Genomic DNA, 27378 nt, shown 5'->3' on the forward strand with positions numbered 1-27378 from the left:
TCTGGGATACAGTCCAGTACTTTACACTTATTTAAAGGGACAGAACCACAATCGGAAGCGCTGTTGCTCCTTCATAGTATATCCTCTGGAAACAAATGCTCCGTCAGCTATGCAGGAAAGCCCCATGCACATAAAGGACCTGTTAAATAACAGTGCCACTCATATCTACAGGCGGTGTCAAGTACTGCAGCTCAGCTCTAGTCACTTGAATGCTGCATTACCAGACATTCAACAGCTGTTGCAAAACTACAACTCCCAGCATGCCCGGACAGCCGCTGGCTGTCCGGGCATGCTGGGAGTTGTAGTTTTGCAACAGCTGGAGGCACCATGGTTGGGAAACACTGTTGTAGAGACAGGTCAAAAGTTTCTTAAAGATAGTGCCAATTTAGCATCCTACGTTATCAAGAATAATATGCTAGAAAAGAACATACATTATAACTAGAGATGAGCGAACTTACAGTAAATTCGATTCGTCACGAACTTCTCGGCTCGGCAGTTGATGACTTTTCCTGCATAAATAAGTTCAGCTTACAGGTGCTCCCGTGGGCTGGAAAAGGTGGATACAGTCCTAGGAGACTCTTTCCTAGGACTGTATCCACCTTTTCCAGCCCACCGGAGCACCGGAAAGCTGAACTCATTTATGCAGGAAAAGACATCAACTGCCGAGCCGAGAAGTTCGTGACTAATAGAATTTACTGTAAGTTCGCTCATCTCTAGTTATAACCAAAGACTTTGTCATCCCTTACAGACATGGAACAGAGTAAGATGACCTATTGCAAACGCAATCAATTTGCTTATCATGTGCAGAACTTTAGGCTGTCAAACGAATCGTAGGATTCTATATTAACAGTTTGAAGGGGTACTCCGGAGGAAAACTTTTTTTTTTTTTTTTTATGAACTGGTGCCAGAAAGTTAAACAGATTTATAAATTACTTCTATTAAAAAATCTTTACCCTTCCAGTACTTATTAGCAGCTTTATGCTACAGAGGAAATGCTATTCTTTTTTAATTTATTTTTTGTCTTGTCCACAGTGCTCTCTGCTGACACCTCTGTCCGTGTCAGGAACTGTCCAGAGCAGCATAGGTTTGCAATGGGGATTTTCTCCTGCTCTGGACAGTTCCTAATACGGGCATCATGTGTCAGCAGAGAGCACTGTGGACAAGACAAAAAAGAAATTCAAAAAGAAAAGAATTTCCTCTGTAGCATACAGCGGCTAATAAGTACTGGACGGATAAAGATTTTTTTTATAGAAGTAATTTACATATCTGTTTAACTTTCTGGAACCAGTTGATTTAAAAAAAAAAATGTTTTCCACCGGAGTACCCCTTTAAATATTTATACGAATTACTGTAGCAAACAATAACGTTCTATTGCTTTTGATTGAGCAATGCTATCTGTGCTTCAACAGTGACACCAAGTGGAGAGTTGGAAAATTACAATTAACAATTTCAGCTTTTGAGTCACGAGCAGCGTTTTAGAAGACACAATAAATGGTATTTATGTAGATTTACATACACAGTAAATCCTCTGGGAGAACAAGAACAATGGACATAGAAAAAATAAAAATAGGAATTTAGAAAAAAACATCTAAATAACAAATACATACAATTTTGTTTAATCACGGGCAAAGGATAGGACAACCACACAGAGCATAGCTCTCACTGCTGCACCTTATTATTTGACCACTGTCTAAATACTAGCTACATAGTAGCCACAATTAAAGGGGTTATCCAGAAAGTTAAACAGATTTGGAAATTACCTCTATTAAAAAATCTTAATCCTTTCAGTACTTATGAGCTGCTGAAGTTGAGTTGTTCTTTTCTGTCTAAGTGCTCTCTGATGACACCTGTCTCGGGAACCGCCCAGAGTAGAAGCAAATCCCCATAGCAAACCTCTTCTTCTCTGTGCAGTTCCCGAGACAAGCAGAGATGTCAGCAAAAAGCACTGTTGCCAGACAGAAAAGAACAACTCAACTTCAGCAGCTGATAATTATTGGAAGGATTAAAAATACATTTTTTATAGAAGTAATTTGCAAATCTGTTTAACTTTCTGGAGCCAGTTGATTGATATATATATATATATATCTCAATTAAATAAAGGTTCTTTTCCTGGAATACCCCTTTTACTATATCTCCTACTTGCCCCATATTGGATTATAAGTATCGAGTCTATGACGGCATTAGATGCATTGGCTTAGCGGGGCATTTTTCATATACTCATTTTACCATTATTTCATCATTGATCAATGTTTGTGTGATTTTTCTTACTACAAGTGTATATAATATTTTATTACACATATTTTACTAACTAAAGCATTAGATGGACTGGGATAGTATCTGCTGGGACCCTGCGGACTACCCCACCCGCCTCTGTATTTGTGTCTATTTTATTAATAAATAGTTTTATTGCTCATCAGTGGTAACACAATCTCCTCACTCCCCTTTCCCCCAACCCTTACTTTTTCTGGTTTTTAATTCAATATAAAAGGGTCACCAGAGGACACTACATAAGAGGTCACAGGCGGACACTACATAAGAGGTCACAGGCGGACACTACATAAGAGGTCACAGGCGGACACTACATAAGAGGTCACAGGCGGACACTACATAAGAGGTCACAGGCGGACACTACATAAGAGGTCACAGGCGGACACTACATAAGAGGTCACAGGCAGACACTACATAAGAGGTCACAGGCGGACACTACATAAGAGGTCACAGGCGGACACTACATAAGAGGTCACAGGCGGACACTACATAAAAGGTCACAGGCGGACACTACATAAGAGGTCACAGGCGGACACTACATAAGAGGTCACAGGCGGACACTACATAAGAGGTCACAGGCAGACACTATATAAGAGGTCACAGGCGGACACTACATAAGAGGTCACAGGCGGACACTACATAAGAGGTCACAGGCGGACACTACATAAGAGGTCACAGGTGGACACTACATAAGAGGTCACAGGAGGACACTACATAAGAGGTCACAGGAGGACACTACATAAGAGGTCACAGGCGGACACTACATAAGAGGTCACAGGAGGACACTACATAAGAGGTCACAGGCGGACACTACATAAGAGGTCACAGGCGGACACTACATAAGAGGTCACAGGCGGACACTACATAAGAGGTCACAGGCGGACACTACATAAGAGGTCACAGGCGGACACTACATAAAAGGTCACAGGCGGACACTACATAAGAGGTCACAGGCGGACACTACATAAGAGGTCACAGGCGGACACTACATAAGAGGTCACAGGCGGACACTACATAAGAGGTCACAGGCGGACACTACATAAGAGGTCACAGGTGGACACTACATAAGAGGTCACAGGCGGACACTACATAAGAGGTCACAGGTGGACACTACATAAGAGGTCACAGGAGGACACTACATAAGAGGTCACAGGAGGACACTACATAAGAGGTCACAGGAGGACACTACATAAGAGGTCACAGGAGGACACTACATAAGAGGTCACAGGCGGACACTACATAAGAGGTCACAGGCGGACACTACATAAGAGGTCACAGGCGGACACTACATAAGAGGTCACAGGCGGACACTACATAAAAGGTCACAGGCGGACACTACATAAGAGGTCACAGGCGGACACTACATAAGAGGTCACAGGCGGACACTACATAAGAGGTCACAGGCAGACACTACATAAGAGGTCACAGGCAGACACTACATAAGAGGTCACAGGCAGACACTATATAAGAGGTCACAGGCGGACACTACATAAGAGGTCACAGGTGGACACTATATAAGAGGTCACAGGAGGACACTACATAAGAGGTCACAGGCGGACACTACATAAGAGGTCACAGGCGGACACTACATAAGAGGTCACAGGCGGACACTATATAAGAGGTCACAGGCGGACACTATATAAGAGGTCACAGGAGGACACTATATAAGAGGTCACAGGAGGACACTATATAAGAGGTCACAGGAGGACACTATATAAGAGGTCACAGGAGGACACTATATTAGAGGTCACAGGCGGACACTACATAAGAGGTCACAGGCAGACACTACATAAGAGGTCACAGGCGGACACTACATAAGAGGTCACAGGCGGACACTATATAAGAGGTCACAGGAGGACACTATATAAGAGGTCACAGGAGGACACTATATAAGAGGTCACAGGCGGACACTATAAGAGGTCACAGGCAGACTCTACATAAGAGGTCACAGGCGGACACTATATAAGAGGTCACAGGCGGACACTATATAAGAGGTCACAGGTGGACACTTTATAAGAGGTCACAGGCAAATACTATATACAGTGGGGACCAAAAGTTTGGGCACCCCAGGTAAAAGTTTGTATTAATGTGCATAAAGAAGCCAAGGAAAGATGGAAAAGTCTCCAAAAGGCATCAAATTACAGATTAGACATTCTTATAATATGTCAACAAAAGTTAGATTTTATTTCCATCATTTACACTTTCAAAATAACAGAAAACAAAAAAATGGCGTCTGCAAAAGTTTGGGCACCCTGCAGAGTTAATATCTTGTACTGCCCCCTTTGGCAAGTATCACAGCTTGTAAACGCTTTTTGTAGCCAGCCAAGAGTCTTTTAATTCTTGTTTGAGGTATCTTTGCCCATTCTTCCTTACAAAAGTCTTCCAGTTCTTTGAGATTTCTGGGCTGTCTATCACGCACTGCTCTTTTAAGGTCTATCCATAGATTTTCAATTATGTTGAGGTCAGGAGATTGTGAAGGCCATGGCAAAACCTTCAGTTTACACCTCAATGTAATCCCCCTTGGATTTCGAGGTGTGTTTAGGATCATTATCCATTTGTAGAAGCCATCCTCTCTTTAAAGGGCTACTCCGGTGAAAGCCTTTTTTCTTTTAAATCAACTGGTGGCAGAAAGTTAAACATATTTGTAAATTACTTCTATTAAAAAATCTTAATCCTTCCAGTAATTATTAGCTGCTGAATGCTACAGAGGAAATTCCTTTCTTTTTGGAACACTGATGACATCACAAGCACAGTGCTCTCTGCTGACATCTCTGTCCATTTTAGCAACCATGCATAGCAGATGTATGCTAAGGGCAGCATTGTAGCTCAGTGGTTAGCACTGCTGCCTTGCAGCGCTGGGGACTTTGTTTCAAATCCCACTAAGGACAACAATAAATATAGCGTTATTATTATAATAACGTCAGCAGAGAGAACTGTGCTCGTGATGTCATCAGAGAGCATTCCAAAAAGAAAATAATTTCCTCTGTAGTATTCAGCAGCTAATAAGTACAGGAAGGCTTAAGATTTTTTTAATAGAAGTAATTTACAAATATGTTTAACTTTCTGCCACCAGTTGATTTCAAAGAAAAAAGGTTTTCATCGGAGTACCCCTTTAACTTCATTTTTTTCACAGATGGCATCAAGTTAGCATCCAAAATTTGCTGAAATTTTATTGAACCCATTTTTCCTTCTACTCGTGAGATGTTCCCTGTGCCACTGGCTGCAATACAACCCCAATGCATGATTGATCCACCTCCATGCTTAACAGTTGGACAGAGGTTCTTTTCATTAAATTCTGTTCCCCTTCTCCTCCAAACGTACCTTTGCTCATTCCGGCCAAAAACTTAAATTTCAACCTCAACGGTCCACAGAACTTGTTTCCAAAATGCATCAGGCTTGTCTATATGTTCATTTGCAAAGTTCAAACGCTGATTTTTGTGGTGAGGACGAAGAAGAGGTTTTCTTCTGATGACTCTTCCATGAAGACCATATTTGTACAAGTATCTCTTTATAGTGGAATAGTGTACCACAACTCCAGTGTCTGCCAGATCTTTCTGGAGGGATTGTGCAGTCAAATGTTGGTTTTGAATTGCTTTTCTCACAATCCTGCGAGCTGTTCTGTCTGATATTTTTCTTGGTCATCCAGATCTTGCTTTAACTTCCACTGTTCCTGATGACTGCCATTTCTTAATTACATTCCGAACAAAGGATATTGACATCTGAAAATGTTTTGCTATCTTCTTATAGCCTTCTCCAGCTTTGTGAGCGTCAACTATTTTCAGTTTCAGATTTCTAGACAACTGCTTAGAAGAACCCATGGTGCTGATTGTTGGGGCAAGGTCAGATGAGTTTGGGCATTTAAAACCTTTGAGATTGACAGCACCTGGTCTTCCCAGATGATGATTGAGAACAATCCATGACACTGGCAGGTCTCAGCTTTGCGAAGGGGGCAGTGGATGCTATAAATTCTGCAGGGTGCCCAAACTTTTGCAGACACCATTTTTTCGTTTTCTGTTATTATGAAAGTGTAAATGATGGAAATAAAATCTAACTTTTGTTGACATATTATAAGAATGTATAATCTGTAATTTGATGCCTTTTGGAGACTTTTCCATCTTTCCTTGGCTTCTTTATGCACATTAATACAAATTTTTACCTGGGGTGCCCAAACTTTTCATCCCCACTGTAAGAGGTCACATGAAGACACTATATAAGAGGTCACATGAAGACACTATATAAGAGGTCACATGAAGACACTATATAAGAGGTCACAGGCGGACACTATATAAGAGGTCACAGGCGGACACTATATAAGAGGTCACAGGCGGACACTATATAAGAGGTCACAGGCGGACACTCACCTCTCGGGCAGTCAGCAGGTAAACAGGGGTCAGAGAGGGGACAGAGCGCGTTTCACAATCCAGACCAAGACTTAGGAGGATCTGTGTCAGCACCTCGTGCCTCTGGGGGTTGCTCAGTTTTAGAGAGTCAAAGGTCTCCTTATCATGATCCATTTGACCCTGTGCAGCGCTCTCCAGTCTCACCTGTGGATAAAATAATACAGGAAAAACAGTAAGTTAGAGCACAATGTGAATTAACATATAGTATACGTAGCAATTTCACGTTGAGCATCAGCGTCATAGATGTTAACGGAGAGCACTGTACAGGATATAGTAAAGATGCTATGGGTGATGAGGGGTTGACCCATCAGAACAGACTTTGCGGAGTACCTAACTCTGGATCCGTACAGGATAAGTAATGTAATGTATGTACACAGTGACCTCACCAGCAGAATAGTGAGTACAGGATAAGTAATGTAATGTATGTACACAGTGACCTCACCAGCAGAATAGTGAGTACAGCTCTGGAGTATAATACAGGATATAACTCAGGATCAGTACAGGATAAGTAATGTAATGCATGTACACAGTGAACCCACCAGCAGAATAGAGAGTACAGCTCTGGAGTAAAATACAGGATATAACTCCGGATCAGTACAGGATAAGTAATGTAATGTATGTACACAGTGACCTCACCAGCAGAATAGTGAGTACAACTCTGGAGTATAATACAGGATATAACTCAGGATCAGTACAGGATAAGTAATGTAATGTATGTACACAGTGACCCCACCAGCAGAATAGTGAGTACGGCTCTGGAGTATAATACAGGATATAACTCCGGATCAGTACAGGATAAGTAATGTAATGTATGTAAACAGTGACCTCACCAGCAGAATAGTGAGTACAGCTCTGGAGTATAATACAGGATATAACTCAGGATCAGTACAGGATAAGTAATGTATGTACACAGTGACCTCACCAGTAGAATAGAGAGTACAGCTCTGGAGTATAATACAGGATAAAACTAAGGATCAGTACAGGATAAGTAATGTAATGTATGTACACAGTGACCCCATCAGCAGAATAGTGAGTACAGCTCTAGAGTATAATACAGGATATAACTCAGGATCAGTACAGGATTGGTAATATATGTACACAGTGACTCCCCCAATGAGTGCAGCTCTGAAGTATAATACAGGATATAAATTAGTAACAATACAAGATAAGTGATCAGATGTATGTACACAGTTATTAAACTTTTTATATTAAATATAAAATAATGTTGGAATTTGCTTGTGTGCAAAGCTACACTAACCTGACAAAGAACGGCTTCTCCATCACATTCTCCATAGGTTTGGTGGATCATGATCACATCTTGACTATCACTGTCCATGTAGCCCCATCCATCCACCTGATCATCGTCATGCATCTCATACACAAAGCCGCTGGCGATTCCATTGAAATTAATCTGATTGCCTTTGGACCTGTCAAAGACAAAAGCTTGTACGGACTCCTCTATCTGAGACCTCTTCTGTAAACTCAAGTTGCCAAATGTAAATGAGGAGGACAGTCCTAGGATCTTCCCACCACTTTCCATATAAGAAGTGAACAGGTCCTGGACCTGGGATGATATTGGCTGCTCGGCCGCCACCACCAATAACAAACAGTTGTCCATCCACGGAGCCCTGAGGACTTGTTCTTCTGGGAGGGGGTAGACTACATATCTATAAGGATCGAAACACTGGAGAAGGACATCTTTGACTCGCTGCAGCCGGTCTGGGGATGTGGAGCCACCATATATGAGAACATTTGGTGGCTTTCCGGTTCTGTTAAGAGTTGATGTCTCTTTAAGACAACTCCCATCAGAACTGTCCTCCAAGCTGTTGAAGTCATCAGGGAGGTCCGGAATGTTTTCAGCTGATGCAAACTTCACCGACTCGATGGTACAGTTCTCCAGCTCTAGACACTCATGGCAGCTAGATAGGTGGAGATGAAGATGTTCTCCACCAGCTTCCTCTTTCTGTCTGGGATCAGTTCCACCACTTGCACCGGAGTTTCCACCACTTTTTTGGCTGTGAACCATCTCAGTGCTCTCAGCTACTCCCATTTCTTCTATACGGTTCTTCTCAGAACCAGACCCTACTGGTTCCTGGGCGGATACGGTTTCAACCGAGGCTTCTTCTTGTAATGCTTTTTCTTTATTCGTAAAAGACTTTTTCAAGTGCACGGCTGTAACACAACAACAAAAAGTGTGTAACACAACAGCAAGAATAATAAGATACAATTAGGCTACAAAAATGGCCTTAAACTAAATTTGGGTTCAAATTATGGTAAAAAATTTGAGCTAAGCCGGTGGGACACTTGTCTGACAAAGAGGTGGAACAACATTAGTGTCTGTTTTCCAGACCAGCCAGCAGAATATTCATCCTTCTAGCGGTGGAGAATGAGAACTGTGAAAATAGGAGCAGGCTCGGAAGCTGGGCTCACTCCGTATTTAACAAATGCCGGCTGGGCAATACAGAAGCGGACAACAAAAAACGTGGTCTCAAATGGATGGAGGTGCTCAACCCCAAATGCGGTTGTGCATTTATACTGGGGGAGCAGATCCTGCCCTTGTAGTCCGTTGCTAGGGGCGATCCCCAGCATAAAAATGCATACAATGGAGGATGCCTGCAGCGGACTACAAGTGCCACAATAGAATCCTACACCAGATAGACCCACTGGCCCCTGTTTTGCTTATCACGCATAGGTAGGATTAGCGTTAGGTCCCGGGCCATTTGAGAAACCTTGGCATTGGTGTGCGGGCTCTGGTATGTCCTTCATATAAGGATATACTGGCGAATGTCTCAATTTTAACATCAGTGTTGAGGGATTAGCCAATGTCATTGTATACATCTACCACAGTAGTGCACCCATATTCCTGTATTGTACAATACAGAAGCGGGCAGGAAAGAAGATGTCTCAGATCCTGGGCATTTAACTCTTTAGATGGGGCAGTCAATAGGGACCACAGCATTTAGGCAGTAAGACAGATGAGCGCCACCAGAACCTAACTGTAACCCCTTACTTGCGGTGTAATCGGAAGGTTGCCTTTGCATTGTCATGGCACCCAGTGTCCTGGGGATGGCTGCCAGGCCTGCCATGGTAGCACAGAGATAAGGGAGTAAGCGCTCCATAGAGTAATATTGTTTAACCTCCTGAGCGGTATTCCCGAGCGTGACTCGGGGTTAATTTTCCCTGCTAGGATCGGTAACCCCGAGTCACGCTCGGGCTAGAATTGCAGAGTTCCCGGCCGGGCTGCACGATATATCGCAAAAGCAATGCGATATAGCGATGCGGCCCCCGGGAAAACATGCGATTATCTGCTCTGGTCGGCTCCCGTTGCGGGGCTCGGCCAGAGCAGGTAAAGAAAAATACTAAAAGTCAGTGTTTCCCTACCAGGGGGCCTCCAGCTGTTGCAAAACTACAACTCTAAGCATGCCCGAACAGCCAAAGGCTGTCCGGGCATGCTGGGAGTAGTAGTTTCACAACAGCTGGAGGCCCCCTGGTAGAAAAACACGGAGCTAAGTGTAAAAGGAAAAAGTAGTAAAATAAAAAAAACTTTTGCTCACCTAATCCCGGTCCCTGAAGATGCCGTTCCCCTCCGTGCGGTCCGGGGTGTCCTCTCTTCACTATTCATCTTCTAGGACCTTTCACTTTTCAGCCAATCACAGGCCGCAGTGGTGTAAAGCCTGTGATTGGCTGAAGGGGAAAGGGCTTGTTCTGAAGCAAATACACTAGGTTTGAAATCTGCCGGCAAACCTAGTGTATGATACTGCAGGACACAAAGGTGACAAGGTGAGAAGGGGGGATGAATGTGACAAGGGGGGAATGTGACAAGGGGGGAATGTGACAAGGGGGGAATGTGACAAGGGGGGGAATGTGACAGGGGGGGAGGGGAATGTGACAGGGGGGAGGGGAATGTGACATGAAGGGGGGATGTGACAGGGGGGAGGGGAATGTGACATGAAGGGGGGATGTGACAGGGGGGAGGGGAATGTGACATGAAGGGGGGATGTGACAGGGGGGGAGGGGAATGTAACATGAAGGGGGAGAATGTGACAAGGGGGGGAATGTGACAAGGAGGGGGGAGAATGTGACAAGGAGGGAGGAGAATGTGACGGGGGATGTGACAAGGGAGAGGGGAATGTGACGGGGGAGATGTGAAATTCAGTTAAAAAAAATTGTACCGCTTTTGGTACACATTTCCAGACAGAATCATACCGCCAGGGAGGTTAAACCCCGAGGGTTAGATTAGTATATAAATTAGCTGCTCACCCTGGGTGGTTGTGTAGCGACATACCCAACAATGGTAATGGTATATAAGGTAGGTCGTCTGCTGCCCTCCGGGAAGTGTACGGCAATAGATAGTTGGCTTCAGAAGAACCCGGCTCAGCAGCGCTGATCGACCAGACAGGTAAATGGATAAAAGAGAATTTATTGACCAGAATGCAACGCGTTTTGCTGCGCATGGGCAGCTTCCTCAGGCACCGGACAGGTAAATGGATAAAAGAGGATTTATTGACCAGAATGCAAAGCGTTTCGCTGCGCATGCGCAGCGAAACGCGTTGCATTCTGGTCAATAAATCATCTTTTATCCATTTACCTGTCTTGTCGATCAGCGCCGCTGAACCCGGTTCTTCTGAAGCCAACTATCTATATGGTAGCACAGAGGTAGGGTGTAATAGGAGACTGCTAAAATATAGGTACACTGCAATACATTAGTATTGCAGTGTACTGTACAAGGAATAAAACAGTCCTTATTGTGTAGGTAACAAAAAAAAATTTCTTAAAAATAAAAAAAATAATATAAATTCTAAACAAACCCTTCCCCCCCCCCTTACTATTTTCTAAATTAAAAAATATCAAAACGACAAAAAATTGTAATTGGTTTGGCTGCGTACAGTAATGTTCGAACTAATAAAATATAACATTATTTATTGATCACGCAGTGAACAAAAAGAAAAATAGACAAATGCCAATATGAGACAAATGTAAACGATGTTAAAAAACAAAACCCTAACAAAATGGAAAAGTTTTTTTCCCCCCATTTAAACCCACAAGTTTTTTTTTCAATACATAAGACATATAAAATAAAGTGTGTCATTAAAAAGTCTAACTTATTCCACAAAAAAAAAATTCTCATATTACTAGGTCGATGGTAAAACAACAACAAAAAAAAGGTTATGGAAAAAGAAAAAAGAAAATAAACAAAAAAAACTGATGTTTCTGGCGTGTAAATTATGCCGTGTGCAGCAAAATCCTACTGAAAACAATGGGACTCTGCTGCAATGGAATTTCTGAGCTGATTTTTTTCTGCTGGATTCCCCTTTGGAAATTGGCGCACCCCTCATCCTTCAGCTATATAGAACAAGTGTGCCCTCTTTTAGTTGCATCATAATCTTTGCTAGTATGAATGCCTACTCAGGCCAATTACCAATAAGAATTATTCAAAATAACCAATAAAAATGTTAGACTCGTTTGATAGGTTACTCAATGTGCTGTCAATGTATGTTGCCAGCCACTATGAGCCCACATCTGCCCAATATTAAAGGGGTACTCCGCCCCTAGAAAACGTATCCCCTATCCAAAGGATAGGGGATAAGATGTCTGATCACGGGGGTCCAGCCACTGGGGACCCTCGCGTTCTCGGCTGTGGTATCCCAGACATCCAGTGCACGGAGCGAACTTCGCTCTGTGCCGGATGACCGGTGATGCCGGCGGGGGCTTGTGACGTCATGGTCACGCCCCGCTCGTGATGTCACGACCACGCCCCCTCAATGTAAGTCTATGGGAGGCGGGATGATGGCCGTCACGCCCCCCCATAGACTTGCATTGAGGTTTGAGTGGCCGTAACATCACATTTAAGTCAGAGTCTGGTCCTACAGGATCCTCAATCGCTGGTGGGCTAGTCCAACCACGCAAACATGTTCCATAGTGAACTCTATGCAACCAAATATACACCTTACCACCTGACTGAGAAGATTTGGGTTCCTACTAGTCTTCTCCTTGGACGGGGCCACGGTAAAAAGACATTTTCTTAGGAACAGACCCAGGGACTGAGTACAATCATCTGACAGAAATATTTCTCAGTGACTAAAGTCTAAGATTAGCAAACAGAGGACCAGTGTGTGGAGCTTATACTGTACATACAGGCGGTATGGTCATCTGATTCATCGCCTAGACCCAGAATAGAATCCTAATAAAATGCTGTGTTAATATATTCATCTACATGAAGTGTGGTCAGGGATCATTATATTTCACCAAGGTGCCTGTCATATTTCACTAGCAGGTTTCGGCAAGCAAATATCTCATCCAGGGAAAGCTGGAATCCAGGATATTGAAAATTACTATCAGACTATAGCTGAAAAGGAACCTTTGGTAACGTCTGTTCTTGGGAATGGATTTTTATGGAATAAAAAGGCAGGTTGGTACTGGGGCCTTTTATTCCCTTCCTAGACCAGTCCAGGTTCCTGTGACATCACCTGGTGCCAGAAAGTCAAAACAGATTTGTAAATTACTTCAATTAAAAAATCTTTACCCTTCCAGTACTTATCAGCTGCGGTATGCTCCAGAGGAAGTTGCATAGTTCATTTCTGTCTGACCACAGTGCTCTCTGCTGACACCTCTGTCTGTGTCAGGAACTGTCCAGAGTAGGAGCAAATCCCCATAGCAAACCTCTCCTGCTCCGGACAGTTCCTGACATGGACAGAGGTGTCAGCAGAGAGCACTGTGGTCAGACAGAAAAGAACAACTCAACTTCCTGTGGAGCATACAGCAGCTGATAAGTACTGGAGGGACTAAGATCTTTTAATAGAATTAATTCACAAATCTGTTTAACATTTTGGAGCCAGTTAAAAATGTGAAAAAAATGTTCACCAGAGTACCCCTTTAAAATTAGGCTCAGGTTGGAAGGAACCTCTACCTCTGATGGGAGTTGGAGCCCTGAGGTCTACAATTTTAAAAGGGACATTTGTGAGAAGCAATTTTGATGACTGTTTAGTTGGGTGGCTGGTCCTAAGCAACCAGTGTATATAGGGAAGGTTTATGGGAGTAAGTGCTTGGACAAGTAGAATTTACTTTATATTTTGAGCCTGAATGTAAAAGGCTGCATTTCTTTTATGTTGAAAAAAAAAATCAGGAAAAGCCTTGTTTAAAGGGGTACTCTGGAGGAAAACAATTTCTTTCTAATAAACTGGTTGTAAAACGTTAAACAGATTTGAAAATTACTCCTATTTAAAAATCTTAATCCTTCTAGTACTTATCAGCTGCTGTATGCTCCAGAGGAAGTTGTATAGTTCTTTCCAGTCTGACCACAGTGCTCTCTGCTGACACCTCTGTCCATCTCAGGAACTGTCCAGAGCAGAAGAGGTTTGCTATGGGGATTTGCTTCCACTCTGGACAGTTCATGACACAGACAGAGGTGTCAGCTGAGAGCACTGTGGTCAGACTGGAAAGAACTACACAACTTTTTTTGAGCATACAGCAGCTGATAAGTATTGGAAGGATAAAGATTTTTTAATAGAAATAAATTTACAAATCTGTTTAACTTTCTGGCACCAGTTGATTTGAAAACATTTGTTTTCCACTGGAGTACCCCTTTAAAGTTCACTTCTGTCTCACTGTCTCTGACAGCTGTTTATGGTTATTTGTATGCCTCTACAATGTTAATCTCCCACAGAAGTGAGCAGCAAATGGTGACAGTCATCAATTCAGGTTTGATGTCACCGAGGAGCGAGGCAGGTGATGGTGCTTCGTGTCTCCGTCCACCCTACCATTTTCTTATACAGTGGGGATCAAATGTTTGGGCACCCCAGGTAAAAATTTGTATTAATGTGCATAAAGAAGCCAAGGAAAGATGGAAAATTCTCCAAAAGGCATCAAATTACAGATTAGACATTCTTATAATATGTCAACAAAAGTTAGATTTTATTTCCATCATTTACACTTTCAAAATAACAGAAAACAAAAAAAATGGCATTTGCAAAAGTTTGGGCACCCTGCAGAATTTATAGCATGCACTGCCCCCTTTGCAAAGCTGAGACCTGCCAGTGTCATGGATTGTTCTCAATCATCATCTGGGAAAAGCAGGTGATGCCAATCTCAAAGGTTTTAAATGTCCAGACTCATCTGACCTTGCCCCAACAATCAGCACCATGGGTTCTTCTAAGCAGTTGTCTAGAAATCTAAAACTGAAAATAGTTGACGCTCACAAAGCTGGAGAAGGCTATAAGAAGATAGCAAAATGTTTTCAGATGTCAATATCCTGTGTTCAGAATGTAATTAAGAAATGGCAGTCATCAGGAACAGTGGAAGTTAAAGCAAGATCTGGAAGACCAAGAAAAATATCAGACAGAAAAGCTTGCAGGATTGTGAGAAAAACAATTCAAAACCCACGTTTGACTGCATAATCCCTCCAGAAAGATCTGGCAGACACTGGAGTTGTGGTACACTATTCTACTATAAAGAGATACTTGTACAAATATGGTCTTCATGAAAGAGTCATCAGAAGAAAACCTCTTCTACGTCCTCACCACAAAAAAACGCGTTTGAACTTTGCAAATGAACATATAGACAAGCCTGATGTATTTTGGAAAAGAGTTCTGTGGACCGATGAGGTTAAAATTGAACTTTTTGGCCGGAATGAACAAAGGTACGTTTGGAGAAGAAGGGGAACAGATTTTAATGAAAAGAACCTCTGTCCAACTGTTAAGCATGGGGGTGGATCAATCATGCTTTGGGGTTGTATTGCAGCCAGTGGCACAGGGAACATCTCACGAGTAGAAAGAAAAATGAATTCAATAAAATTTCAGTAAATTTGGGATGCTAACTTGATGCCATCTGTGAAAAAGCTTAAGTTAAAGAGAGGATGGCTTCTACAAATGGATAATGATCCGAAACACACCTCGAAATCCACGGGGAATTACATCAAGAGGCGTAAACTGAAGGTTTTGCCATGGTCTTCACAATCTCCTGACCTCAATATAATTGAAAATCTATGGATAGACCTTAAAAGAGCAGTGCGTGACAGACAGCCCAAAAATCTCAAAGAACTGGAAGACTTTTGTAAGGAAGAATGGGCAAAGATACCTCAAACAAGAATTGAAAGACTCTTGGCTGGCTACAAAAAGAGTTTACAAGCTGTGATACTTGCCAAAGGGGGCAGTACAAGATATTAACTCTGCAGGGTGCCCAAACTTTTGCAGACGCCATTTTTTTGTTTTCTGTTATTTTGAAAGTGTAAATGATGGAAATAAAATGTAACTTTTATTGACATATTATAATAATGTCTAATCTGTAATTTGATGCCTTTTGGAGATTTTTCCATCTTTCCTTGGCTTCTTTATGCACATTAATACAAATTTTTACCTGGGGTGCCCAAACTTTTGGTCCCCACTGTAGGTTACCAACAGTCATCCAAAAAAAAAAAACTTTTCTTCCCATACACCTAAATAATAAAGTGATTATTAAAAGTGCAATCTTTATTTAATTTCACACACTAGATTGATTTAAAATATACAGGTGTCAAAGTCCTGTATGTAAAGGACGGTCCTGACCAGCCGGTCTATAGGATATGTTCCATTCGTTTTCCAATATGGGGTGCCCGCAGAAACACCTCTACACTTGGATAATATAGGACAATGGCACCAGATTTAAAAACACTTTTACACGGCCTTCAGGGGGGCCATGTAAAAGGGATTTTAAATCAGGTGCTATTGTCCTATATTATCCTAATGTAAGGGTGTTTCTGCAGGCACCCCATACTGGAAAACGAATGGAACATATTCTATAGACCGGCTGGTCAGGACCGTCCTTTACATACAGGACTGTATGGCACCTGTATATTTTAAACCAATCTAGTGTGCACATTAAATTAAATAAAGATTGCACTTTTAATAATCACTTTATTATTTAGGTGTATGGGAAGAAAAGTTTTTTTTTTTTTGGGGGGGGGGGGGGGGTTTCCTATTGAAAACCTATAAGAAAATGGTTTAGTAATTTACCCTCCATATATCGGTCTCATTAATGTGTGAAATCCGTCCACCCTACCAGATCCTTCAGCACAGATACAAGAAAAGAAGCTTACAGGTAATTTTCTGAGGAAGCGATCCATTATCCATCCGCAGGCGATCTTCCATGAATGCTATACCCAGTTCGCTGAAGTTATCCACACTCGCTTCGGCCAATAACCTTGAAGAGTCTCCATGGTGCAGAGCAAGAGGTAAACAGTATTCAGAGAGCTTCCGGACCTAGGAAAAAAAGGAACCAAAAAAAAACTTCTTTAGATAAGGACATCAAATAGTTAAAGAAGAATACATACTAGAGTATGTAGATTAGATCCTGCGGCTATTTAGGAAAGTGAAAAGAATAAAAATATTCTAAAACTTATCCTTTATTATTACTATTTAAAAACCCCTATCTTAGTAGAGATACGGTGATAATTCTGATAATTCTCTTAATCATAGATTAACCAAGAAGTAGACCTAGTATGTCCAACAAAGGTATCACATTTACCCCTATTACTAAAAAAAATATATGTATGTCTATACACATCCAGTTTGTATGCTCTGATATTAAGCAAGACTTATCTATCATATTCCTATCCAACGTGTTTCTCAGTAAACAAAAGAATAAGGTTCATCAGGGATTCACCTTGTCTGTAACAAAGAATAATACAATAAACGAAAACAGTCTGATAGTAAACTATTGGTCCGCAGGCTACTGTTCATATGTGTTGCTCTATATAGACATACAGATCTACTCCAAATGATGACCTGGTGGTAGATATATGTCCCATTCAAGACCCCCATATGGACCAGACTGCCATGATATTATATTAAAGGGGTATTCCAGGAAAAAAACTTTTTTTTTATTTATCTCTACTGGTTCCAGAAAATTAAACAGATTTGTAAATTACTTCTATTAAAAAATCTTAATCCTTTCAATAATTATCAGCTGCTGAAGTAGAGTTGTTTTCTGTCTGGCAACAGTGCTCTCTGCTGACATCTCTGCTTGTCTCGGGAACTGCACAGAGTAGAAGAGGTTTGCTATGGGGATTTGCTTCTAAACTGGGCGTTTCCTGAGACAGGTGTCATCAGAGAGCAATTAGACAGAAAAGAACAACTCAACTTCATCAGCTCATAAGTACTGAAAGGACTAAGATTTTTTTTAATAGAAGTACAAGTACAAATCTGTTTAACTTTCTGGAGCCAGTTGATATATATATATAAAAACCTTTAATACGGTGGTCTGGCTGCCGAGGCGGATGGTCGCAGGCTAAAGGAGCTCCGCTCACTGCCCTGCTAAAGCGACTAATACCCAGCGTTCTGCCGTGAACTGCGATCACCCACTGAGCCCTAAAGCACCCAAGACAATGCCGGTGAGACGCCGCAAGCCTGGACGGGACGGGGCGCTGAAAAAAATTCAGCTTTGTGCCGCGCGCCTCCCGTTTTCAAGATGGCGCTTGTCCGCCTTCCCCACCTACCCGCTCTCCGGGATCCCTAGCCGCACTCAATCAACGGCCGCAGCTCCGCAACACACCACCACCTGCACGGAGCCGCAGGTCCTCCTCTGACCCGGAACTCAGATCCATCTCGGCGGCTGCTGAGGACGTCGGCAACACGGGTAAGACCGCTTCTCCCCGGTCCTGGGCAGCTGAGGAAGCTGAGGGCCCAGACCACCATTGTGCTGACACATTGCTAGAAGAAACGACAAGGGGGGCGGTCCCTTCACCCAAAGTTCCTTCAGGTCGGCCATTTACAGACCCTGCTTATACACCCACTAAAGACAACAGTAAGGACAGCAATACCCTGAATCAAGATATCCAGGCAGATCCCCTAGCTGATCTCCTTGTCACTGGCCAGCAACTCACAGATGTGACTATGAAAGACATGCTGTTACTGTTGAGAACCACCTTCCTCCAGGATGTCCAAAGAGTGGTTAACCCTTTACAGTCTGAAATCACTGACCTGGGTAACAGAGTGGATCACCTAGAAACAAAGTTTGGGGAATTTGCAGAGTCTCACAACTCTTTAATAGATTCTCAAAACAATATGGAAGATGAGATCGCCGCTCTTAAATCCAAGGTAGCGGATCTAGAAGACAGGAGCCGCCGCAACAACATAGAGTTGCGCGGTATCCCCGAAACGGTGTCTCCTGCAGAGATCCCAGATTACGTACGATCTCTACTGAAAGCAGTTCTTCCTACATCTACCCCCAGAGATCTGGAGGTTGACAGGGCGCACCGCATTCCTCGACCCAAGCACTTGGAGGACTCTGTTCCACGGGATGTACTAGCACGTATTCATTTTTTTGGGATCAAAGAACGACTCCTGGAGTTCACCAGGCGCAACAATGGACTTCCTGCACCATTTCATCATGTTTCTGTCTACGCGGATTTATCCGCCCCCACTCTCCAAGCACGACGAGCACTGGCACCAGTTACTACAGCTCTCCGCTCAGCTAACATTCCCTACCGCTGGGGATTCCCGGTGCGCCTCCTAATCAGACGTGACAATTCTCTCCATGTCATACGTTCCATAGAGGAGGGAACAGCTTTACTCCACTCCTGGGATCTCAATGTGGTGCACCGCACCAAACAAGCTCATGTGGACAAACCATGGTCTCCTACCTGAAAATCTCCACGGCAGATCCTTATATCCTGGACAGTTCGGGCTCCGATGCGGTGGCCATGTGCCTTTGGCTTCGGAATGGACTTTCACCCCACAAGGTTAAGGGTGACCTCACACCCTGTGTGTTTTCCTTTCTCTGTGTTTTGTGATGTATTCACCGTGTTTTTCTTCTTTACGTGTTTTGTTGTTGCCAATGTAGTGACGTTGCCTTCTATTATTATATTTGATGCTTTGTCCATTTGCAATAGACGGACGCATGCTGGCTGGGAGATGCGCTCTGTCCCCTATATTCATTTCCCTATCCACCATATCATGCATAGCAATATGTTACTTAGTAAGTCATAGTGATTAACATCTCTAGCATAAATGTGAATGGTTTAAACGCACCCCATAAACGATCATACCTTTGGAAGGAGGCCCAACAACTGGGCTGTGATGTTTTATGCGCCCAAGAGACGCATTTACTGGCTAAAGATGCATTCAGAATGAAACACCCGGCTTACCAACATATTTTCCACTCTCATTATAGCTCGAAGTCCAGAGGAGTTATGATCGCAATCAAAAACACTGTCTTCTTTGCATTGAAGGATGTCACCGCTGATCCGCAGGGCCGGTACGTAATCTTACGCTGCTCCATCAACGCCAAGCAACTAACAATCCTCTCTGTGTACGCGCCTAATGTGGGCCAACTCCGCTTCATTGGCCGCCTACTCAGACGGGCCCGAAAAAACATTTGGGGTTCACTACTCATATGTGGGGTCTTTAACATTACAGCTGACCCCTCCATAGACTCTACTTCACTCTCTCGCTTACATTCTCCCTCCCTCTCTACTTTCCTATGGGAACATGAAATGTACGACATTTGGAGGATTCATCACACTACAGAGAGGGCGTACACTTTTCTCTCCGGTGTTCATAACACCTACTCTAGGATAGATATGTTTCTAGTTGACAGGACCATACTGCCCCACGCTGTGTCTTCTAGTATTGACACTATCAAGTGGTCGGATCACGCCGCTACATCACTCCAACTGACTGACACTATTTCTTCCCCCCCTTCTTACTCGTGGCGAAGCAACCCATTTATATGGTCAAACCCGACGTACGCCACTCAACTAGCAACTGACATATCGGAATACTTTACCCTCAACAAGGTTTCCACGGACGACCATGTCTTACTTTGGAACTGCCACAAGGCAGTGATCAGAGGCTGCTGTATCAAATACGGTGCCCTCCTGAAAAAACAACACTTAGAACAAGTGACAGACGCATTAGCTAAACTAAAAAAGGCGGAGGAAATTAACCAAACAACCCCAACTGCCCATCATGCGGAAGAGGTGACAAAACACCGTAGAGATTTACGATGTTTGTTACTATCGGCGTATGAAAAATCTCATTGCAAACTACAAGCGACTTACTATTCTCAAAACAACAAAGCGGGCAAACTGATGGCTAATCGTTTAAAACAACGTCGGATTAAATCTAGAATCCCCTACCTACTCCACCCCATCACAAATGAGAAGCTTTATACCCCTCGAGACATAGCGAACGGATTTAAAACGTTTTACGAACACTTATACAATCTACATACCTCAATCCCTACCCCACCGGACTTATCCACCGCCACTCAAAGATATCTTAACAGGCTACAACTCCCATCATTGACACCACAACAACTCGAACAACTTAACAGCCCTCTAACTCTCTCCGAAGTATTAGACACCATCACCTCTCTCCCCTCTGATAAAACCCCAGGTCCCGACGGGTTTGTAAACTCCTATTATAAAAAGTTTAAAGATTTACTGGCCCCTTACCTTTTGAAATTTTGTCAGAGGGCCATAGATAGTAGCTCACTCCCCGCAGAGAACCTTCAAGCCACTATCATCACACTGCCAAAACCGGGAAAACCCCCTGATACGCCCAAAAACTTCCGCCCAATCTCTCTCCTTAACCAAGATGTTAAAATATTCGCCAAAATAATTGCTACCCGCCTTTCCCTGGTATTACCATCACTAATCAACTTAGATCAAGCTGGTTTTGTTACCGGGCGCCAGGCTTCGGACAACACCAGACGTCTGTTGAACCTCATGTCACACTTGGAGCGTCGTGGCCTGCCCGCTTTGCTGGTGGCACTCGATGCCGAGAAGGCCTTCGATCGCCTTCGATGGTCTTATGCATTCTCTGTCCTAGATAACATGGGTTTTACTGGACCTATAGTTGGGGCTCTTTCCGCGTTATATTCCACTCCTTCTGCCCGAGTTTTTGCTAATGATTCCTTGTCTGACTCATTTCCGGTCTCAAATGGTTCCAGACAGGGATGCCCCCTGTCCCCTCTGCTCTACATACTGTCCATGGAACCGCTAGCACAGGCGATTCGCTCAAACCCTGCTATCACCGGAATTAATACGACCGGTGGGCCACATGTTATTACGCTTTATGCGGATGACGTGATCTTGACCCTTACTGAACCTCTTGTCTCATTGCCGACGGTGATGGACAGTATCAAAGAGTTTGGCTCCCTTTCTTATTATCAGCTTAATGAAACCAAAACTCAGGCCCTCCCGATTAACTTGCCCCCAGGTACTTTAAAACATCTGAAACAAAATTACCCGTTTGACTGGAGACCTGACCATTTGCAATACCTAGGTATTAAACTCACCTTCCCACACAAATCATTGTATGCTGCTAACTATGAACCACTACTGGTAGAGTTGACCAAAGAGGTAGACAGGATGTCTAATTTTGACATATCGTGGGTGGGGAGGATAGCGTCCTTCAAGATGTTGTTACTTCCCAAGTTCCTATATTTATTCCGTACCCTTCCCATCTCCCTTCCTTCCACCTTTTTTTCTAAAGCTAATTCTCTTTTAACGTCTTTTATATGGGCTGGAGGCCACCCTAGGCTCTCCGCATCTATACTCACGAGAACTAAACCCAACGGAGGACTAGGCTCACCTAACCTGCATTATTACTACATTGCCACCCTGGTTTCCATGCTAAGACGTTGGTGGAGCAGCTCTGATGTACCCCCTTGGGTAGAAATTGAAAATTCTTCTGTGACATCCTTACAGGTTAAAGACCTCCTGTTCGTCCCTTTTTGGCAGATTCCTACCCCAAATATTGGTAACCCATTGATTCAGGCCTCTTATGAAGCTTGGGTTATTTATATTACAATCACGAGTTCCTCAGGTCATGCCTTGATGGAGGACATTCCACTGTCTCTCCTGCAGATTTCCATCCCTGGACTCGATGTGAGACGTTGGATTTCTCAGGGCATCACCTCACTGAGAGATATGCACACAGATCATACTCTTCAAACATTCCACCAACTATCTACCGCCTTTCATTTACCCAACACTGATTTTTACAAATACTTGCAGATACGCCACTTTATTACTAGCTTACAAATAACTACGACTCCTAGGAATTACGGAGCGATCAAACAATTGATGTCTCCTTCATGCAAGGGACTGAAACTTTGGTACCATGGTCTAATGCACTCACACCAATTTACTAAATCATACCCGATGAAACGATGGGAAAGAGACATGCGGGAAACTTTCTCCACGGAGGAATGGCAACACGCTCTTAAATCAGCACTTGCCGCCTTTCAGTGCTCCACACACTTAGAGTCGGCAATTAAAACCACTTTAAGGTGGTACTATACACCAGACAGATTGTCTCTGATGTACCCTGGGGTTTCACACCTATGTTGGAGGGGATGTGGGTTGAGAGGCTCCCTCTCACATATTTTATGGGAGTGTCACATTATTGCCCCTTTTTGGTCCTCTTGCAAAGAATTATTGAAAGAGATATTGGGAATCGCCCCCCCGTGGACGCAAGAATCTGTACTTCTCTTTTTACGCTTACAAACACTCCCACGTCCCTTGAGAGACCTCTATTGTATTATCTGCATTCTAGCCAAAATAACTCTAGTTAGCAACTGGAAATCCACAAACGTACCTACCATTGCACAATTAATAGCCAAAATCAACACTACATACTCATATGAAAAGATCATAGCCAGAGGAGCGGGTCGATGTATACCATTTCAGAGGCGTTGGGAATGTTGGGCAGCTTCGGAACACTGCATAGACATATAAACGGAAGTAAATCACAGATAGACAGTCACCTCATTCTTCCTTACCACACATTCACCCTTCGGCTAGGAACCTAGCAAACACTTGTAAATACAGGTTATTTGCTGGATGAGGCATCACGATATATGTTACTTACTTAATCCTGAAGAAGACACAAATCTAGTTGGTCAATCCTGCCTTACGGGCGTTGTTAACATGCTAGTCACTATTTGGCACTTGTTTTATTGTTCTTTGATGTTTGACACTGTTTGGATTCAAGTATAAGTCACGAGCGCCAGTGGCGGTCTACGTGTTAAAATTTTTTGAATATCGCCTCTTTTGAGGCTTATGTAACTGACTGACCATACTGTATTGTTCATTGAAAATTTTCAATAAAAAGTATTAAAAAAAAAAAAAAAAAAAACCTTTAATACACCACTGAGCACTCGATGGTATAATCAGGCAAAAAGACCCACTTTGTACAGTGCAAAGACCCCAAAATTGTGTATGATGAGACAGGACAATCTTGGTACTGTATAAAGACACAATAGAGCTTGTTCTGCTGGCAAGATTAGCCATCAAGAATATATATGCTCAAAAAACTAAAAGGAACACAAACAACACAATGTAACTCCAAGTCAATGACACTTCTGTGAAATCCCACTGTCCACTCAGGAAGCAACACTGATTGACCATCAATTTCACATGCTGTTGTGCAAATGGAACAGACAAGAGGTGGAAAGTATAGGCAATTAGCAAGACACCACCAATAAAGGAGTGATTCTGCAGGTGGTGACCACAGACCACTTCTCAGTCCCTATGCTTCCTGGCTGATTCTTTGGTCACTTTTGAATGCTGGCGGTGCTTTCACTCTAGTGGTAGCATGAGATGGGGTCTACAACCCACACAAGTGGCTCAGGTAGTTCAGCTCATCCAGGATGGCACATCAATGCTAGCTGTGGCAAGAAGGTTTGCTGTGTCTGTCAGCGTACTGGTCAGAGCATGGAGGCACTACCAGGAGGCCAGCACATAAAGAGACGTGGAGGAGGCCGTAAGAGGGCAACAACCCAGCAGCAGGACCGCTACCTCCGCCTTTGTGCAAGGAGGAGAAGGAGGAGCACTGCCAGAGCCCTGCAAAAATGACCTCCAGCAGGACACAAATGTGCATGTGTCCACTCAAACGATCGGAAACAGACTCCATGAGGGTGGTATGAGGGCCCTTTAACCACAGGTGGGGGTTGTGCTTACAGCCCAACACCGTGCAGGACGTTTGGCATTTGCCAGAGAACACCAAGATTGGCAAATTCACCACTGGCTCCCTGTGCTCTTCATAGATACCCTGCATGTTAGACCCCTCTGGCAGAGGCTTACCCTGAAAGCAAAAGAATCAGGCATTTTGGGTTTCAACTGCTCGATCCCTTCTAGTCAGCAGCACGGGCACTGCCAAAGAGCATTATAAAACAGTGTGGTGACTTACAGGCCATTTTGCACCTCTGGGCATTCTGGAAGGATATACAGGATATATTTTCAAAGTAGCTTTCCCTTCAGTCAGTGTTTCACTTTAAATAAGTGTCTAAGAACATGATCTCAGACATGATGCCCCCCCCCCATGATCACTGTAGAGATGGTATTGGGCAGGTGATGGGCAGTGCCTGGTTTCCTCCAGACATGATCCTGCCCCCACCATGATCACTGTAGGGATGGTATTGGGCAGGTAATGGGCAGTGTCTGGTTTCCTCCAGACATGATGCTGCCCCCACCACGATCACTGTAGGGATGGTATTGGGCAGGTGATGGGCAGTGCCTGGTTTCCCCCAAACATGATGCTGCCCCCCACCATGATCACTGTAGGTATGTATTGGGCAGGTGATGGGCAGTGCCTGGTTTCCCCCAGACATGATGATGCCCCCACCATGATCACTGTAGGGATGGTATTGGGCAGGTGATGGGCAGTGCCTGGTTTCCCCCAAACATGATGCTGCCCCCACCATGATCACTGTAGGGATGTATTGGGCAGGTGATGGGCAGTGCCTGGTTTTCTCCAGACATGATGCTGCCCCCACCATGATCACTGTAGGGATGGTATTGGGCAGGTGATGGGCAGTGCCTGGTTTCCCCCAAACATGATGCTGCCCCCACCATGATCACTGTAGGGATGTATTGGGCAGGTGATGGGCAGTGCCTGGTTTCCCCCAGACATGATGCTGCCCCCGCCATGATCACTGTAGGGATGGTATTGGGCAGGTGATGGGCAGTGCTTTGTTTCCATCAGACATGATCCTGCCCCCACCATGATCACTGTAGGGATGGTATTGGGCAGGTGATGGGCAGTGCTTTGTTTCCATCAGACATGATGCTGCCCCCACCATGATCACTGTAGGGATGGTATTGGGCAGGTGATGGGCAGTGCCTGGTTTCCCCCAGACATGATGCTGCCCCCGCCATGATCACTGTAGGGATGGTATTGGGCAGGTGATGGGCAGGTGATGGGCAGTGCTTTGTTTCCATCAGACATGATCCTGCCACCACCATGATCACTGTAGGGATGGTATTGGGCAGGTGATGGGCAGTGCTTTGTTTCCATCAGACATGATGCTGCCCCCACCATGATCACTGTAGGGATGGTATTGGGCAGGTGATGCGCAGTACCTGGTTTCCTCCAGACATGATGCTGCCCCCACCATGATCACTGTAGGGATGGTATTGGGCAGGTGATGGGCAGTGACTGGTTTCCTCCAGACATGATGCTGTCCCCACATGATCACTGTAGGGATGGTATTGGGCAGGTGATGGGCAGTACCTGGTTTCCTCCAGACATGATGCTGTCCCCACATGATCACTGTAGGGATGGTATTGGGCAGGTGATGGGCAGTACCTGGTTTCCTCCAGACATGATGCTGCCCCCACCATGATCACTGTAGGGATGGTATTGGGCAGGTGATGGGCAGTGCCTGGTTTCCTCCAGACATGATGCTGCCCCCACCATGATCACTGTAGGGATGGTATTGGGCAGGTGATGGGCAGTGCCTGGTTTCCCCCAGACATGATGCTGCCCCCACCATGATCACTGTAGGGATGGTATTGGGCAGGTGATGGGCAGTGCCTGGTTTCCCTCAGACATGATGCTGCCCCCACCATGATCACTGTAGGGATGGTATTGGGCAGGTGATTGGCAGTGCCTGGTTTCCCCCAGACATGATGCTGCTCCCGCCATGATCACTGTAGAGATGGTATTGGGCAGGTGGTGGGCAGTGCCTGGTTTCCTCCAGACATGATGCTGCCCCCACCATGATCACTGTAGGGATGGTATTGGGCAGGTGATGGGCAGTGCCTGATTTCCTCTAGACATGATGCTGCCCCCACCATGATCACTGTAGGGATAGTATTGGGCAGGTGATGGGCAGTGCTTGGTTTTCTCCAGACATAATGCTGCCCCCACCATGATCACTGTAGGGATGGTATTGGGCAGGTGATTGGCAGTGCCTTGTTTCCCCCAGACATGATGCTGCCCCCACCATGATCACTGAAGGGATGGTATTGGGCAGGGCCTGGTTTCCCCCAGATATGATGCTGCCCCCACCATGATCACTGTAGGGATGGTATTGGGCAAGTGATGGGCAATGCCTGGTTTCCTCCAGACATTATGCTGCCCCCACCATGATCACTGTAGGGATGGTATTGGGCAGGTGATGGGCCGCTATCTGGCCGCTATGTAATAAAGCCCAGATTGTGGAGGCTGCAGTGATGGTTGACCTTATAGAAGTTTCTCCCTACTGCTCACTTGGTCTTTGGAGCTCAGACATTGGGTGACCATTGGGTTCTTGATCCTATTTCTTACAAAGGTCCCAGATTACATTGTAAGGATGGCAAGGAAAAGTCCTGGTTGTTCCAAACTTCTCCCATTTAAGAAGTCTGGAGGCCACTGTACTCTTGGGAACGTTCAGTGCAGCAGATTTATTTTTTATAGTTTATGTTAGCACAAGACCTCAACTTAACAAAATGAGAAAAAAGTGAAAG

General features: G+C 44.2%; 1 protein-coding gene across 2 annotated transcripts in view; it reads right to left on the bottom strand.

Annotated features, from left to right (window-relative positions):
• Positions 1–27378, bottom strand: part of HLCS (holocarboxylase synthetase) — a 219066-nt gene that overhangs the window by 176658 nt on the left and 15030 nt on the right. For both annotated transcript variants that reach the window (XM_056559611.1, XM_056559612.1), the window contains 3 exons: positions 16738–16900; positions 7927–8840; positions 6630–6812 (listed from right to left, as the gene is read on the bottom strand). In XM_056559611.1, coding sequence (XP_056415586.1) covers positions 6630–6812; positions 7927–8840; positions 16738–16900 — 1260 coding nt within the window. The remainder of the gene's footprint in view (positions 1–6629; positions 6813–7926; positions 8841–16737; positions 16901–27378) is intronic.

Source organism: Hyla sarda, chromosome 2 (genome assembly GCF_029499605.1).
Source record: "Hyla sarda isolate aHylSar1 chromosome 2, aHylSar1.hap1, whole genome shotgun sequence".
Classification (NCBI taxonomy): Eukaryota; Metazoa; Chordata; class Amphibia; order Anura; family Hylidae; genus Hyla; species Hyla sarda.